Source organism: Vanessa cardui, chromosome Z (genome assembly GCF_905220365.1).
Source record: "Vanessa cardui chromosome Z, ilVanCard2.1, whole genome shotgun sequence".
Classification (NCBI taxonomy): Eukaryota; Metazoa; Arthropoda; class Insecta; order Lepidoptera; family Nymphalidae; genus Vanessa; species Vanessa cardui.
The window spans coordinates 1,257,822-1,274,149 of NC_061154.1; the positions used below are offsets into that span (position 1 = coordinate 1,257,822).

Here is a 16,328-nt window from a genome sequence, read left to right on the forward strand (position 1 = left end):
GGACTTTTACTGGTTCATTATCGACTTTTTTCTCATTTTGTTTGAACATTATTCAACATTGAAACTCCTTAAACTCTCCGCTCCTTTCCTTATCTTTGTTTTAAATCTTTATACTTAATAAAGAAAAGAATTACGTGACGTATTTTAAATTGTTTTTTTTTTTTAGAATTGTCTTTATTACTGATTTAAAACACTTAGTTTAATACAAACTTCTTACAGATATCAATAGTGTTGAGTTCATGAATTTTGAAATTGGAATATGAAATGAGTGAAAAGTATGTACGGTAACTTTGAAGGTTTTAATGCAGTGTTTGGAAGGGTGAAATGAAATAAAATAAATTGAAATAAAGATTTAATTACAATCGTTACATAATTTTACTTATAATAATAATTAATAGGTACATATTCTATAAATATCTATATAGAACATTTAATATTAAGCGAATGTATTCGATTTTGGTCACTTTTAGTTTTTGATGAAATGCTGTTTGTTTAAGCCTCAATGGGTTAGGTGACCAAGTTTATCAATTGCGGAGATCAAATATTGCCCAAGTGTTTTATAATAAATATATTTTTTTATGTTTAGGAAACTTAAATGTAAGTGATAAACACCTGACTAATGCACCATTTGACATACACAGTTTAAAAATTATACTAAATTAAGTGACATAATTGTTTTAAAAACTATTTGAAAAATAATATAATAATAATAACACAATCGCAACTTTTAATTATTATTTAAATATTAATGAAAAGGATAATTCAAACATGATGTAATATAATAATAATAATAATTTTACAGAGGTGTTCATGACGTTATTAATAAAACGTGTTGTTATTACAAGCAGACAGACTTCGACGATATTACTTCAATGCGATCAAGTTATTTCAAATGGACGCTTAGTTTTACAAAGTGACGTACAACTTGACAAAACATTTATCCACTGCGTACAGAATCGAAGTGATTGCGATCGATTTCGTAAAATAAAATATATTCAGAATAAACCTATTTACATATACTTCTAATAATACTTTTAAACAATATTTATAAATCCAACGTATGCAACGCCGGACGTGGAAAAAACAGTATTAATTACTTTGTACACTCGATGTGAAACTAAATAATATAGAAAATCTACAGCTCCGTCTATTTACAATGACATTATCGATGAACAGATCGTATCTATATCGTGTTGTTAAATTAATATTACATCATCAAGTAAATCGGGCGCGTAAATTAAGCTCAGAAATAAGCATTCGTTTCGTTACAAATATAACTCTTTATTTGGAAGAACTCAGAAAACATTTTTTTAAATCCTTAACATTAAACGTACTTGACAATTAAAATTAAACGTAATGTACAATTCACTAAATCCAATGGCTAGTCAAGATACACGAGGCATTGCGCATTCCGTGTAATCTAATCATAAATAACTTGGATAATATTTTCAGAATATTCTTATGTCTATAAAAATACTGAGCAACCGTTTTTTTTTTTTCAATACAATGATTTAATTTCTAAAGACAACCGTTATCTAGATCACATGAAATTAAATTTTTAAGTACAAATCAACAAGTTACTTTATACATTACAATAATCTGTGCATTTTAATTTAGAAATTTGAAAATAATTATTCTACACGATAACCGAATTTTATGAAAATTAATTTACATCGTAACGCGTCTCGTCTCTGTACGGACATGTCAAAATTTTTAAATCGCTCGCTTCGTTGATCGTATAGGAAACACTGTGCCACTGTGACCATTCCAACAGTCCCTAGCCGAGGGCAGAGCAGCGACCCAGGTTTCACTCGGCTTACCTGCAACAATAAAAAAAAAAACAATATTAAAATCCTCCGATCGATACAAATTTTCATAACGCTTCCGAACGGGACGAGATATGGACAGAAAGGGTCGCCTAAAAAGAATAGCGGTATTTAAATTACCAAAAAACAAGGTCCGTTCTGATTCGATTCTATCGCGGTGTCGCCGGAGCCCTCCGCCGCGTTCACACATAACGGCCAAAAAAAACATCCCGAAGCAATCGAGACGAGGTGACGAAACGTTCAGTCTCATTATCTGAGAATTTATTAACGAATCGCCCGGACCGGAAAACCGAAATGTGAAAGAAATAAAAATTTGACCTCGCCCGCGGTCATCTAAACTTCGTATGGCGTCAATGAAAAAAGAAGTCGAACGGGTCGGCCGGACCCGCGCCTGAATGAAACGGCGAAGGACCCGAGGATCGAAAGATAAGAGGGAAGATTAGGGCGTCGTGGTAAAAAAAAATTAAAGCGGCTTTAATGTGGAGGTAGTGTTGTGAATGAAGAGAGCCCATTGAGCTCGCGCCCACGCACGACCGGCAACGTTATCTCGCCAAGGAGCGCGCTGCCGTGCGCCCGCGCCGACTCGACGCCGCCGCGAACAATACTCATTGTACATTCATAAATTAACGTTTTTTACCCTTAGAACAATTCCCGCTTTGTATTATTCAAATGAATTCTAGTGAATGGTATTAGACTTAGGTGTGCCCGGATTACAGACGAAATGATGATTTACCAACATATTTTCGATCGAGTCATGCTCTACAATGCGTGTAATCTTCGGAACTGAGGCACAATATACACGACATTCATCGAATTTTACGTTTCGACTTCGTTTTCGAGTTCGGATGCGAAACGAAATATTATAATTTAAATAACTTTATTGACTTACGTCGGTAGGTCGCGAGGGCATTGAGGTTTTGATCTGGTAGTAACATTACTTGCTTAAATAAAACGATACAGGTATGTTATTTAAGTCAAAAAGGAGGACCGTCGATTTCGGAGCATTCTTTTTGGCTCCTTTAAAAGAATGCCGCGATAAGGGGTTATTTTCGCGTCAAGGAATTCGCTTGGCAAAAAGGCGTGAAATCGAAAATAATACAAAAGATTATAGATGTGAATTTGTGAGTGTTCGCTCGATACAGGATTCCTGGCGATGCCTCCGTGTGCGGCGGCGTCGACGACGCGATTTATTGTAATGAGGCGAGGATTCTGCGGTCTGTTCTAAGAAATGCTTTGACGTCTCTTAGAAAAATGTCACTAGACGACCCTATCTCGACGCTCACCTCCGCACGATCGAAATCTATGCATTCATGGTCACGAAATATAATAAAACGTCTGTTTTAATTATTACACTACGATTTATAATTGTATTTAATATTTAATTTAAAAATGCTTATTTTAAAAACGAACTGATGTTAATGATATAGATAACTAAGCTGCTAGAGGTCAAAGTATTTTACATATACTTTTTCTTAGTTACGAGTTTAATATCAATATTTTGTTCGCTACTTAAGTCGACGTTTTTATAATCAATCTCCAAGTATAGTTATTACGACGTACAATACTTTTGATAACAAAGATGTTCCTAGCAGTACATTATTATAATTTTCTTTCATGAAGAATGAACGAAGCACAAAGTTTGATTGATGGCGGGCCACGAGATCCGATACAAACATTGCGCATCACGGAGACATGTAATTTGGGCAGGTCAGCGGCGGCCGTAGGTGTGCGGCGCGCGCTGACACTGACAAATGACATAAGATTGCAATCTCTCCTCGCCGCCCTCGCTCCCTTCCGCCTCGACGCGCCTCCATTGTTTTCAATTACCGACATGACACTCAGCTCAAGTCTCTACTAAACCGCAACTCTGTTTATGGTCCTATCGATATCTTTACTACGATCGTCCATTTACGATTTCCCTCGTTTGCATATGAGCAGCGAGTTAGCTCGACAATTTGAATCAATCACCGGCCATCGTTTTAATAGCCCGTGTTCCTCGAGATTCATGGCCTATCCCTTAATATGTTACTTATCAACTTTGATAAACGATACGAGCTAAATAATAGTTCTAACGTTACGACTGTACTAAGTGATCGTATATTTACCTTTTATAAAAGGGTTTGAAGGCAGCCGAGCCCTCGTTGTGATGCTGGTTGGGCTGGTGGTTATTAGCATGGTGGGGGTTGTGGTAGGGGTCGCGCTGCGGTGACTGTTGGTGCCGCGGGAAGCAGTATCCGGACCCACCACCACTACCGAGCGGGTTTGCTACGCTGGGCACTTTCATGTTGGGTGGCGTCTGGGGCGGAGTGTCTGTTTGAACATCAGGGAAGGCTGCTGGGTGCACGCAAGGGTGCTGGCCTCCGTACTGGGCCCCGGGAAAGCCACCGTACCGGCCATAAGAGCCGCTAGCCGGACTGGCCGCCGCTGTCGCGGGTAAAGCGAATCCATTAGAACTGCCGTCGCCGGCTGCAGCTCGCTCAGGTCCGGGGCCATAGCCGTGCTGCGGCCAGGGCTGTGCAGCGGGTGGCGGCGTTTTACAAGCTGCCGTATCTGCTAGTGACCATATCTTCGGCTTGGACGCCGGTATTGGCACTCCACAGTCTGAAGTTCCCCGCTTCGATTCCTCCTTTATTCCGTAACCGAGCAGCTGGCTGTGCATTCCCTGCAGCAACTCGTCGCCCTTCCTTTCCTCATCTGTAAAGATAATCGTGAGCTCATATCATAATCCGAAATCAAACAACACGCTAAAGTACAAAGCATCGACATGAGATTAGTCGCAATGGCCGACGCTGTGACTAACGCAATATCAATAAAGAGAGCTTAAATTGCTATTTCTCAAAATCGATACGGTCCGCATCGCACCCGACGTGACCGTTACACGCGGACGTAAGTTTCCTCTCGTAAGATGCGGTATCTTCGGCATCCCTCTGGGTAAGTCGTGTGAAAATACGTTTGGCGTGCAGTGACCCATTCGTTAAGTGGTTATCCGATTAGCGAAGTGAAAATACCACTTTGGGGCGCGACTCCCCTGCCGCGGGCGATGCCGATCCCTTTCGTATTTAAGCCGAGCATTTATTTCGCATTTCCCGACCCCCCCGCGGCACCGCACTCGTCTCCGCGGAATGCGAGCTTCGACCCGCACAATTAATGGTCAACCTCACTTCTCGTCCTCTCTCTATACCCCTGCGGACGCTTTTGCGTTACTTTTTACGTTGTCGATGGAAAATAACGAAGCGATAAAACGTTAAAAATTTCCGCCAGTTTTATAACCGTTATGAAATTAAGCCGAACATTATCCTTGATTTTAAAAAATTGTGTTATTGTACAATTACACAAAAATGTTTATTCAGCAAAATTTTATAAGGCTCTAAGTATTATCATAATACCATTTTCCGTTGTAAAGTGGCTTTTGGGGGCGCGGAGGGTTCGGGAGCCTAATGAAATTCAGAGTCGTCGCGGGGGCGCGAGGCGCGACCGCTCGACTTCATTCGCTTTATTCCATTTAATGCTGACTGCTCCTAGCTTTTAAGAGGGGTTATCCGGCTTGCCCTTCACTAGGGATAAATAGGGATGCCACTGATACTCCGCACGAAGATATTTATCCGGCAAATTGTTTTAATTTTCATTGTATTAATCTAATAAAGGCCCACAACGGCGGGAGATAAGCGGGAATTGGATGATTTCGTAATGTATTATTCGCGCAATACGTTCGATGTGTTCATTACTTTAATTTCTATACTAATTACTGGGGTCGCTTATTGCTTTAAATCTATGACGATGGAACTTAGTTAATTATGCTAACGTGATTTAAATTGAATCAAGTGCACACTCAGAACACAATTCAATAAAGAAAATGTAGAGTTACGATCACATGTGCGATCGCTACTGCGAGCAAAGAAAACAAACGCACTCGGTTCGCAAGTTGGAACGATTGTGCATTACGTATCAATTTCCATTATCCAATCGAATCGATACGCGAGTGTAACCTGCCCATCAATTTCAGATCCGTCCTCACCCCAGTATGCAAACCACAACTCCCGAGGACGTCGCGAACGAAATGCGCGCGTGGAAATCGTAGCGTGCACCAAGCTTTACTCGAAGTGGTTTTTCCCTTTAGTCATCGAACCCGGGGGTGAGTGAGACATAATAAAAACTCGTCACAGCCGAGAGGGACGCTGAGACCTCCCTGCACTCGACTGCACTCGTAGCTCGCTGCAATTTATTGCTCCTCGAGCGACGTCCACAGAGTAACTACACACTTGTTTGCAGAGCCTACACGATTTCCATTAACGCGCATCGGATTAATATTTCGTTTGCGACGCGTGCGTTCGCTTCGTAACTTAGCATTCATAGCTGGGGACCGCTTCTATTCATGAGGCTTAGCCCGGGATAGTTTCGATGTTTGTTTGCCGACGACTTTCGGGGATCGCGTGTGAAAGCTTTTATATTTGCTTTGTTTGCTCCGACTTAAAATGATATATTACACGTCGCGAACATTGACGTTTCGCTAAAAGAATGCTTAAGCGTGTCGCTGCGTGTTATGGTTTGTTTGGTTAGGCGATGGGAAATGCAATAATATTGTCGGATTAAGATTAGCCGGATCGGGTGTGTGCCGTTTGAGTCATTACGCGAGATTAAATGTTTTCTTGATGAGCGTGAATAATCTTTTCTTCAAACAGTCTTTTATTTATAGCGTATTTTTAATATTCTATTTAAAACATATAAAATCGATTTTTTTTAGTTGAAGCTGGAAAATGGAATTGTTTAAGCCTACCTGAAGTCTACCTGACGTCTAAATTCAAATTTTTGAACTCGAAAGATTGAAAGAGATTTGATTGGTACTTTTTTTTATGTCTATTGAAAAAAGGTCCTTTCCTATCTTTTGGAAGTTATCACCGAGGAATCTTCAAGATATTTTACCGTATTCATTGATAGTGAACTAAGCAATTAATTATTTTAGTAATATAATTTTTGATTTAGACATCATATGACTCTACGTTAAAAAGTGATTTAATTTTATAAGTCGTGTTATTTAATAACTTTTCAACTTGAAACAGTTAATATTACGCGAACATTGTGTGGAGTTTCTTTTTTTTATTTCCCGCCGGGAAGGCGTGGAAATTTCGAGACACGTGCCACCGCAGGGCGCCCTTACCAAACCATTTTTTTTTTCGATAAAATTTAATAAATTTCTCTAGAAGGGTTTATGGTTATAACATTTATATAAATTGTTCATAATAGGAATTGTTTATTTTGAACTTATTGTATGTTTTTGAAATTATTGTGAAAAGTCATCGTAAATAGTACCTAATTGTAACTTTTAAAAATCGAATGTTAATCATTTTATGTATTTTTAACGCTAACATACTTATAATACTTGCTTAATAAATTTGTATAAACTTTCCTGTTTTGATACCTATTAGTATTTATAATTATTAAATATAAGTTCTATAAGTTGATTATTAATAACTTGGGAAAAACATCGACTATATATACTATACTATGTATATTTATTGCAATATATGTTGGCGTTATGACTATCAAATTCATTTAACATAGTATTAATAAAACACATAAGTAAAACGATATTCAATATATTTTTACACATACACTTGTATGAGATAATAATGTATGTATTGATACTGTTCATAAATAGAAATATATTTGTCATTTTATTATATTAATTTATACTGGAACTATTTTATTAACTCAGTTTGGCTAATAAATACATCAACAATCTACAGGGATGTTTTTTTTCGGTATTTAAAATTTTTGTTAAATTATTTTTAATCTGTTATATCGTGAGGCGTCTAAAGAATCAAAGAATGCCTCTTCTAGTGAGTGACACGTGTTATCGTTCCATTGACATCGACACTCCTGTTATTATATGATATTTTATGACCCCGAGCGGCGCTAGAGGCGGCGCGCGTACCGAGTGCACTTCTGTCCGAAGTGGTTTCCATTATACGACGTATGGCGATTGTTAGCCGTGACGAGACGCACCCCCGATCCATTAACCCCGTGAATTTCGAAATCCCGAATCGCCCACGACAATTCCTTATTTATGACGTTGACAACCGCAACTAAAAACCACTTCGCGCCAACACCCCACGTCTGTATTTTACTGCCGAACGCATTAAAATTTTTTTTTCCATTCACGAACGACGAACGAAAGAGATATTGTTTTGAAACGCTAAACATTATAAATCCCCCGAACGGTTGCTACTTACGTTCAACCGAATGTCATAAAAGAAACGATCGACGAGCCCGACAAATCCTTTGGCAAGAACATGAAGTAGGGCAGATCGTCAGACAAGCTGAATGCGACCTCCGCCGGCCTGTACCTACAAACGGAAGAAGCGTTATATGAAATTTGAGCCCGGGCGCCGCCCACTTTACTACAAATAGGAAATCCGGCAGCGAGGAGCGGTTACGCACAGTTACACGCCTGAGACCGGCCCCCCTCCCGTCACACGCCCTCTCCCCACCCCCCCGGCCTCCTCTCCGGGTCCCGCACACCCTCCGGCCCTCGACCGGGTTATGCCAATTCACTCGACGATTTATACACCGACAAAATTAAAGCAATTTGAGCGTTCAGCACTGTCTCGAACCGAACTTGGAATGACACGCATCAATAAAGTACATACTTAAGTTGGGACAATCGATTTGCATTCGCAGTGGCACATCAACGATCAAATGAAATGGTACACAAGTCGCATGGCAGTACATGGTCACAAATACATACGCGCAGATTGAAACATCGAGACTGAATCAACATTCGGCGGTCAATCCGAATCGGCGCACGTTGCACGCTCCTAGGCGAGCGCTACATTAGCATAACCGCTTCGGAAATTGACTGCCGAGTGTTGGAAAAGAGATCGAACTCAACGAACCTTTGTTAGTTTTAATTTTATCCTCCTGTTCCTTCTCCTCGTCGGAGAGCATCGTGTCGTCGTCGTCATCGGTCTTGTTCTTCGGCTCCCACGTCATCTTGTTCTCCTTCTTGAGACGGCGGCGCGCGTTCGCGAACCACGTGGACACTTGCGTGAGGGTCATCTTCGTGATGATCGCGAGCATGATCTTCTCGCCCTTAGTCGGGTAAGGATTCTTCTTGTGCTCGTTCAACCACGCCTTCAGCGTGGCTGTCGACTCTCGTGTCGCGTTTTTTCGCCTGGCTGCTAAATCGTACCCAGCACCATATCTGTCGACAAACACAACTTTATCCATATACCTAAAAATTAACGCTTCTGGCCTTTCATAAATTCGCAACGGACAATAAAAATAAAAATTAAATCGAGACGATTTTTCCAAATTCATTTAGTTATGTTAAATTATTTAAATTTAACCGAAAATACAAAAGTGATGAACATTCGAAATGTGAAAGCTTTGAAAACGAACCCGAAAGGGGAACACGGAAGAGTTAATGTCAAAAACGTTTTCCAGCGGTCGCGCATTTAACAAACATTTAGCGTTGATAAAAAATACGTCGGAATGTTCGCAGCTTTCAATAAAAGGACTTTTCAATTCGTAACAGATAGGCGTTTTATTTGAGGCAATAGATAACGTAACGGCAGCAAAAATAAAGCCCGGCTGCGGCGGTTTCGCGTCGAGAGCAGTTTTTAAACCCACGTTGCCATTTGCATCCACATTCTGAACGTAATTGTGGCGAAACGTTCCGTTCCCCCGGGCGGAGCGTACCTGACTTCGATTTTCTCGACATGACAAAGGCGCGGTCTAAAGGGCCCAATAAATAGGTTCCGCGCGTGAAAATAGTTAAAAAATGGTCCCGACCTGCTTCGTTCACAATCAAATTGCTACCTTGTGACGCGGTTACAGGGCTTAGTATCGAACACCTCCGACAACCGTTTCCGCACGTGATACGAATGAGATTCGCGACTCTGGAACCATTTGTTGGTGTTGTGACGCTTTGATTTAATATTACGGTCGCTATATAGAATAGACAATAATAAATCCTCATGGATAAATATTTTTTGTGTCATACGAGGAAGATAAAACCTTACAAGTAAACTACAATTTCAACTAAGTTTCTGTTTATTTGTGAAGACATTTTAAGTTTTAAAAAGTGACAGTTTAAAAAAACAAAAAAGTAACACTAGTTTGTCAGTCGAGGGCGGGATTTTGCACCTCGATGCATCAGGGCGTTGCAGCGCAAGCGTGGGTAGAATATGGGCGTAAGTGTTCGATCGATAGGGACGCCATCTTGCGCGGACACCGGTTACAGGCTGGTGACGCGATCGAATTTCAAAAAACTAATTAAAATGGCCGATATATTTGTTTAAGGTTAATTTATTACACTTGAAACGAAATGCATAAAACTTTTTTTTCGTATAAATTATTTATTAATGCTCTCAAACTATTTATGGAAAAATATATACGACTTTATATACAACCATAAGAGTACTTAAATAAAACGAGCGCAATCCAAAATAATATCTATTAATTAAGCGTCCATCACGAAAACACTCAACTAAAAGCACATCAGAACGTATTAATGTATTTGACAAAGGCATACCCACACAAAGCCGCTGAAACCAGACCGCTTTAGTTTTACACGAATAAGCTCTTCAGAAATCTACAGCAGGCGAAGACAGCGGTTAAAACGTGAAATACAGCGCTTAACGCTGTACGCTTCATTCATGGGATTCAGCTATCAGCGCTTAAGGCGCTGCGAGACAACACTAAACCGTCTAATTAATATAGATTTCTCGACGCTCCTTTACATTTTGTTGGGAACAAATCGACGTAAATGACATTTAATTTTAAAACAGTTAAACAAAAGATTTTTCACGTCGCAGAGGATAAATCAATGAGTTTGTCAGTTGGGATTTTTATGGTCTCGAATGATAAAGATTAAACGACACGTTTTTAAACAGAATAAAAGATTTTAACTATTATGTAATCGAACGAGAGAACGAATGAATGATCGGATGTGTAGAATGATAAATCTCAGTACTTATCTTGTGGGAGTTCAAGACTTTGACTAGGCGTTTTTATTTTATTCAGATATTATAGGTATAATTTAAGACGGTAACCAGAATGCTCGAATCTTAACCTGTGATAGGGATTTCAAATCCGGGCACGTTACAGATTTTTATGTGCTCGTTTCGACTGTAAAACAACGTGAGGAGATTTGCATGTGTCAGTTGCAAATTTGCCTCATGTGCAACCAAACCCCTCCCTCTCAAGGAGGAGGCTTTACTGAACTTAGAGGTATTACTTTTTTACTTTAGGTACAATTCAAACTATGTCATCGTAATGAAAAGCTACCCCGTGAGGATTGTCACATCGTCAGTGGTGGATTTACAAATCTGCCACTAGTAGGCTAGTAGGCTATTCAATTTTTGCCGCCCCTGCCTTTTTTGCAACATTTATGATTTGTGTTCTATCGTCCTCATTACATCGTTTTCTTCCCGTTATTAGTATGATTATAAACTAGGTGATATTTCTGTCACTACATTATTTTCCAATCCGCTATGTAGTGACGAGTATACGGATTACGGTCGTAATGTGTATATATTTAATTATAAGTTCTTTTTATAGGCTAAATTAGCCGCCCCTCTAAATCTGCCGCCCTAGGCTCCAGCCTACTCAGCCTATTGGTAAATCCGCCACTGCACATCATACTTATACCTTTTGGTAGAACTTCAGTTGTTTCGGAATACGATTGTAAAATTGTTCTATGCTTACTCGAATGATTATTAAAATTATCGTTACTACATTTATAATAACGTAATCTATACTTTAAAATATTTACTGATTGAAAGTTATATAGGTACCTTTGTACGATGTGACATAAAAATATTTGTAAGTTATATAAATGGCAGGGGTTTAAAGTCTGTCGCTAGTCTCACATTTATGTTATGATTACATATTTAATAAACTCACATTATTTTATTTTATTTTCATAAAAGTGTAATCGATTTTCGAACGTCATTCGTATGACTTTAAAAAATAATACAATATGGTTTCCCGCGTAAAATACTTATTAAAAAAAAACAAAACAGTGGCGCATGGAATGACAAAATGAGATTTCTGTTATTTTTTTTTGCTTCAGGACTATAATATTTATAAAATAAAATAAATAATATATAAATGTGAGTGTTACATAGTGTATTTATTATATATGAAACTGATGAATTTATTTAAAGTGTTATTCCAAGGATCCCCCATTCCAATTTCGAAAAGCTGTCTGTTTTTGATATTATTTTGTACATTTAGAGATAAGTGTTATATAATAAAATATTTTATATAGTATCCACGAGGCCTAAGAAAATATTAACGCGGGTGAAATCTTCGTTAATTTAAAATTGAATTATTGATTAAATTAATTATTGATTGAAAACTCGTTATTAACATATCATTATTGAAACGCACATCTAGGTAACTGAGACTATGAGAAAAATATTTTTAAAAATCACGTTAATTTTTAATGTAAAATTATTCGAAATTGGAGAAAGATTGAGTTTATTCATGTGAAGCTGACCGAAGTACTATTTCATATTATATTTCATTCATAATTGTCTTATGTAAATGCTTTTTTTACAAAACTGATTATAATTCGAAATATTAAAAAAAAATGGTATTTTATCCTTTATTCAACACATTTTCAATTTTATAGTATTGAGATATTTATAAAACAGTCATACTTATAAGTGATATTTATTTAAAGCTTATTTACAATGAAGGTTTTATATTTATTCGTATCATATATTTAAGTTATCCAATAAAAGAGAAACAGATATCGTAAAAATCGAGTAAAACGAGCCGTAATAGAGCAAAATTGAATAGACAAGTATTTGGAAACGGTTGCGGTCGGGCGGTCGGGCGGTCGGGGCGAACGCTACATATTTGAGTGCGTTCAATCCTGTATCGGAGGCTTACGTGCCCGGGGGCTTGTGGCCCACGTGCCCTCCCGCCTCAACTATGTACCAGCGTAAATAAGTAATACAACCTCCTACATCCCACCCCCTGCGGAGCTTTCGCACGGATTAGAATTAGCAATCGTAACACCGCACGATTTACATCTACGCCTCGATCACTCGATTATTCCCCGTAGAGCGCATCGAAGTCGGGGCCGATAGCTCACCGCGTCGATTAATAACAATTACAGTCGATTTTAACGCACTATCCCCATTGCGGAGACTTATTGCCGCGATCGAGTCGACGCGACACGTCGGCCTCGTTGAGCCTCTATCGAGCGTACCCACGACATTTGTTTGAGTAAAAAATGATCCCGAAAAGCGCCGTTTAGAGACGTCTCGTTAACGACCGTTCCTTATTTGGTTTATTTAAAATTTAACGGTCCAAATCGTTGGCGCACAAATAATTCCCTCAGCCGGGAGCCCCGAGCGATGTAATTTCCTGCTTATTTTGATCTCAATGGTGCGGTACAAGTGCTTCTCGTTTCTTTTCTCTAATTTCCGTACGGTTTTTGTACTCGAGACTTGTTAAAAATAGCCAAGTAATTTTTCATTTCGGCGCGCGGCGGCCGCGGCAGATTACAGGCTGTTCCAAATAATACGCTAACAATACTCGACTGAAGTCTGCGTCGCCGACGAGTTTTGTTATTCTACGCTTTTCAGCGCACTCGGCCCGTCTAACTTATTACTCGGCTACGTTTTATGAGACACTTGAAGTTCTCGCTTTGCTATGAATATACAACGATTAAATTTGTGAATGAGTTATGTTTTCGTGTATATTTTTTGTCGCAGTCGTTCGTGTGATCATCCTTTATGCGATCGAGCGGCGTCGGGCGCGATAGATCAGTGTATTTCCGTGTGCGCCCGATGCCATCGCTTTCTTTTTTACCGCATAAAAATTAATGTCGCTCCTAATTATTTTTAGATTGTAACGCACCGCCTGCTATATATTAAGTCGGGCGCAGCCGAATTGTCAGCATAACTCCGCCGTGATGTACTCTGATTTGATCTTATTTTTGACCAATTCCAGCGTGATTCATGAGAGGATAAATTTTCAAGTGCGCCGTGAAGCGTTTAATTGATGCGTCCACATAATGCGTTGTTATGACAGTCCTATGAGATTCCCGATGTTTATCTTACGATAGACACTTCGGTATTAAGTGTGGATGTCGTTTTTCTCCATTTGTATACTCATTGCATCCGTTAGAGATTTTGTTTATTGGTTATAATTTTGTAGCCGTTTCTGAGGATATGTTTGGCAATTATGATACTAATCATATAATTTATTAAGGACATTGCAAACGTCAAGAAAAATATTCAATATTCATTACATCATACTTATCTATTCTTTATGTTTACTATTCAAAACCTTTTCCTATTATTAACACGACAATCTTAAAAATATATTAAAAGAAGGTTTTAAATGATCTTTAATTAATTTTAATTTAATGTTGGTAGGTGATGTGATGGTAAGTTATCACAAATATCCCGACATTGGTACCGCATGAAGTTTTAACCTATTTTTATTTCATAAAAGGCCAATGTCCAACTTTGCGACCAACTTTGGGAAACGAGATGTCCGTCATGCCTGTCACACTGACTAACTCTCTTCAAACCCTAAAACAACAACACTAATCGTTTTAATTACTTCAAACTTTTAAAAATTACTTTATACTACTATATACTAACTCAATAAAGAAATGTTTTGTGTAACTGAAAAACTACTAATGTATATAAAATTTATTCCGAAAGCTTCAGCGCTCTTCCTAGAAATTTTTCGTGTGTATTATTATAATGTACATAGCTGTGCCTCTTAGTTTTACCCGTTTTATATTAAGACTATTGTCATTTTATCACAAATTAGATATTTTCGTATAAATATACGAATTTAATAATTTATATTATTAATAAAATGTTATTACAAGACGATGTAATCAATATTCAACAAAGTTTTGTTTTGAAAAAAAACAGCAAAGGTCAATATGTTTTTTAATTATACAATTAAAATTACGATAATTAGTATAAAAGGGTTAAGTGATACGGGTAATTTAAAACAAAACAACAAATAAATGTTACTTATGTAAAGGTCAATGCAACCGTTCTGAACGAACCTATAAAATCCCTATATGTACAATAGACATTGTTGTGTATACATTTATTTATATATTCTATTTAAACTATCTGAATATATATAAAAAAAAATATTTTTATTTAATTTGACTAAATAACAAAACAAAAATGCTTATTAAATATATGTTGATGTCGTATTTAGTTTTTATATGATATACTATATGTATACAATATTTTGATTCTTTTTCTTATTATTATACATAATAATACATCATGAATGGCATAATTGGTATATACCATACGCATTAAAATTTAAACAAAAAAGCATACATTGTTGTTGTTTCGATTTATTTTTTTAAAATTGGAATGTGTTCGAATTCTTCGTTTAAAAATAAAGCGTTACCAACAATTTATTGCGACTAAAAACTTAGAGGAGAATAACGACCAGTTTATAATTACATCTTATAGATTAAATTAGAAGTAGCTTTTAATATAGAATATGTCAATATAGCTTGTTCATACAAAAGAGCAATCCAGTCAGCATCTTGAATTGATTTGAATGAATGAATGAATGAATAAAAAAAAAGAACTTATTGAAAGGCGAAATAAGAATGACATCTGTCTTTCTTTAGTTATAAACCTATTGCTCATATGATTTACTATTTCTGCCAAGATTAAGTTTTCAACCGATTTCAAAAATGGAACGTTTCTGTTTTTATGACAATTTTGACAGTAATTACTATTTTCACATAAGGATTGTTATGCAAGAACTGACTTCATATTTTCCATGATATGTTGAAAATCGACTTATGTCGATTATTTTTGTATGACTTATGTATGGTGATATGTGAAGACAAGTGTTTCCTTAATAATTATAAATAATATGGCATGTAGTATTCTGATATTTCACGTGTTCTGTTGTGAGTTTCGAATTTTTGAGATACAAGTTTCAGTGTACCAAAACTACAAAAGTGTATATGAGTATTATAATGGACTTTTCATTTAATATGATTAAGAAAACTTATGCAAATAGAAATAATTGATTTTTGTTCGATTAATGAATACAATTTTCTAGAGATTGTATGTTAAAATATATTAATAATAATACATAATGCATACAAATATAAAATAATAGTATAAGATAAATATCAAATATCAGAATATAATATTTGAATACCGCTGTGGACTGTTTCAGGAAATACATTGATTACATTTGTTAGTACGATTAGACGTGACTTGTTGTCTGTTCTGATATGTTACTGGTAAAATTCATACACGGAATGGGGAGCTACCCCCATTCCACCCTTAAGTTTGAAATTCATTTTACAATTTCATATTATAAAACGTAAGTAGGTATTGACTAATGAGAATGATGTTGAGTTATCACCGCCATAGATGCTGGCTCTGTAATAAATATTTATGGTGAAAATGTCTTACATGGCCTACCTGAAATGTGTATGTCTCTTGTGTGTACACTGGCTCACACACACAT

At 37.3% G+C, this 16,328-nt stretch overlaps 1 protein-coding gene across 3 annotated transcripts in view; it reads right to left on the reverse strand.

Moving 5' to 3' along the window:
* Window positions 1-380: 380 nt before the first annotated feature.
* Window positions 381-16,328, reverse strand: part of LOC124543105 (homeobox protein araucan-like) — a 125,864-nt gene continuing 109,916 nt past the window's right edge. The window contains exons 4-6 of one of the 3 annotated variants that reach the window (XM_047121152.1): window positions 8,720-9,027; window positions 3,932-4,520; window positions 381-1,820 (exon numbers count right to left, since the gene is read on the reverse strand). In XM_047121152.1, the coding sequence (XP_046977108.1) occupies window positions 1,817-1,820; window positions 3,932-4,520; window positions 8,720-9,027 (901 nt within the window). In that variant the 3' untranslated portion in view covers window positions 381-1,816. Of the gene's footprint in view, window positions 1,821-3,927; window positions 4,521-8,719; window positions 9,028-16,328 lie in introns of those variants that run through there. The other 2 variants (XM_047121153.1, XM_047121154.1) reach the window with 2 other exon arrangements.